The sequence below is a fragment of the Mandrillus leucophaeus genome, unplaced genomic scaffold (assembly GCF_000951045.1).
Source record: "Mandrillus leucophaeus isolate KB7577 unplaced genomic scaffold, Mleu.le_1.0 Scaffold844, whole genome shotgun sequence".
Classification (NCBI taxonomy): Eukaryota; Metazoa; Chordata; class Mammalia; order Primates; family Cercopithecidae; genus Mandrillus; species Mandrillus leucophaeus.
Genome location: NW_012109186.1, coordinates 419,405 through 420,787, shown reverse-complemented (window position 1 = coordinate 420,787; position 1,383 = coordinate 419,405). Strand labels below are relative to the sequence as shown.

Below are 1,383 nucleotides of genomic sequence, written 5' to 3'. Positions count from 1 at the left end.
AAAAAAAAATAAAAAAAAAAAAGATGCTTAATGTATCATGATAGTTACGGAAGAATAATTATAATTGAAATTAGGAAAAAACTAAACATTGAAAAAAATTGGAATACTTAAATTACAATATAGAGTATAAGTCGGCCAGGCACGGCAGCTCACGCATGTAATTCCAACACTTTGGGAGGCTGAGGTGGGAAGATCACTTGAGTCCAGGGGTTTGAGGCCAGCCTGGGCAAAGTGGCAAAACTCCATCACTACAAAAAGTACAAAATATTAGCTGGGCATGGTAGCATGTGCCCGTAGTCCCAGCTATTACGGAAGTTGAGGTGTGAGGACAGCTTGAGCCTAGGGGCGGAGGTTACAGTGACCTATGATTATGCCACTGCACTCCAGCCTGAGTGACAGAGTGGGACCCTGTCTTAAAGAAAACAAACAAAAACAGAGTATAAGTTTAAAATCACGTATATAGAAAAAGTTATTAGTTATTTAACTCCAGTTTAAAAGGGGGGTGTGAAGTGTCAAAATTTTATATATATAGTTTTTAAGATGTTTTTATAAGTGCAAAGAAATATATTTCAGTTTACAAATAATTAGTTTTTCAGTGGTGGAATAAATGCTTCATGCTTCTGTTTTTTTTTTTTTTTTTTTTTACATTTTCTATAGAGCATATACTACTTTTATAATAGTAAAGGGATTTAATAACAGACACGACATTTAAAGAAAAAATAGTAAAGGGGTAAAATAACCTACTTATCCTGTAGGTAAGAGGAAAAGTGATTAAGAGATCACTCTTTTTCCATATTACAGGCAGCACTGTTACATTTTGAGTAAGGTGACTTACTCTTTCGCTTTCCAATATCCATGTCAGAGGTAGCAGCTTCACATAAAAGCACCATTCCTAAGGTAACTCCACCATCTTAGAAAAATTGTTTAAGGAGAAATTCGCACAGACATAAAAGACATCCCATTTTACCATTTCCAATTTCTCATGAAGAAAATTAAAATTAATATATAAACCTTCAACTCTTCATTATAAAAAACCAAAACAAGGAATCTTGTATCTATACAGCATGACGATTATTTCCTCTGAAGATATAAAAAATTAAAATTGGAAGATCACTTCATTTGTACAAAGAAAAACTGATACTTTAAACAAATGTCCCACCATAACTTACAGATGAAATATGAGTTTTCCCAAAATTGTACTTTGAAATAACCTGTCTGGACATTCAGTTATTGCCCTGACCTCAAACACATTTAAAAATATTAAATATTGCCAGGCGCAGTGGTTCAAGCCTGTAATCCCAGCACTTTGGGAGGCCGAGATGGGCGGATCACGAGGTCAGGAGATCGAGACCATCCTGGCTAACACGGTGAAACCCCGTCTCT

At 35.1% G+C, this 1,383-nt stretch overlaps 1 protein-coding gene across 1 annotated transcript in view; it reads right to left on the bottom strand.

Annotated features, from left to right (window-relative positions):
• MAGT1 (magnesium transporter 1) overlaps nt 1–1,383 on the bottom strand; it is a 64,839-nt gene that overhangs the window by 16,229 nt on the left and 47,227 nt on the right. Inside the window, exon 8 of the mRNA XM_011968462.1 lies at nt 836–910. Within this exon, the coding sequence (XP_011823852.1) occupies nt 836–910 (75 nt within the window). The remainder of the gene's footprint in view (nt 1–835; nt 911–1,383) is intronic.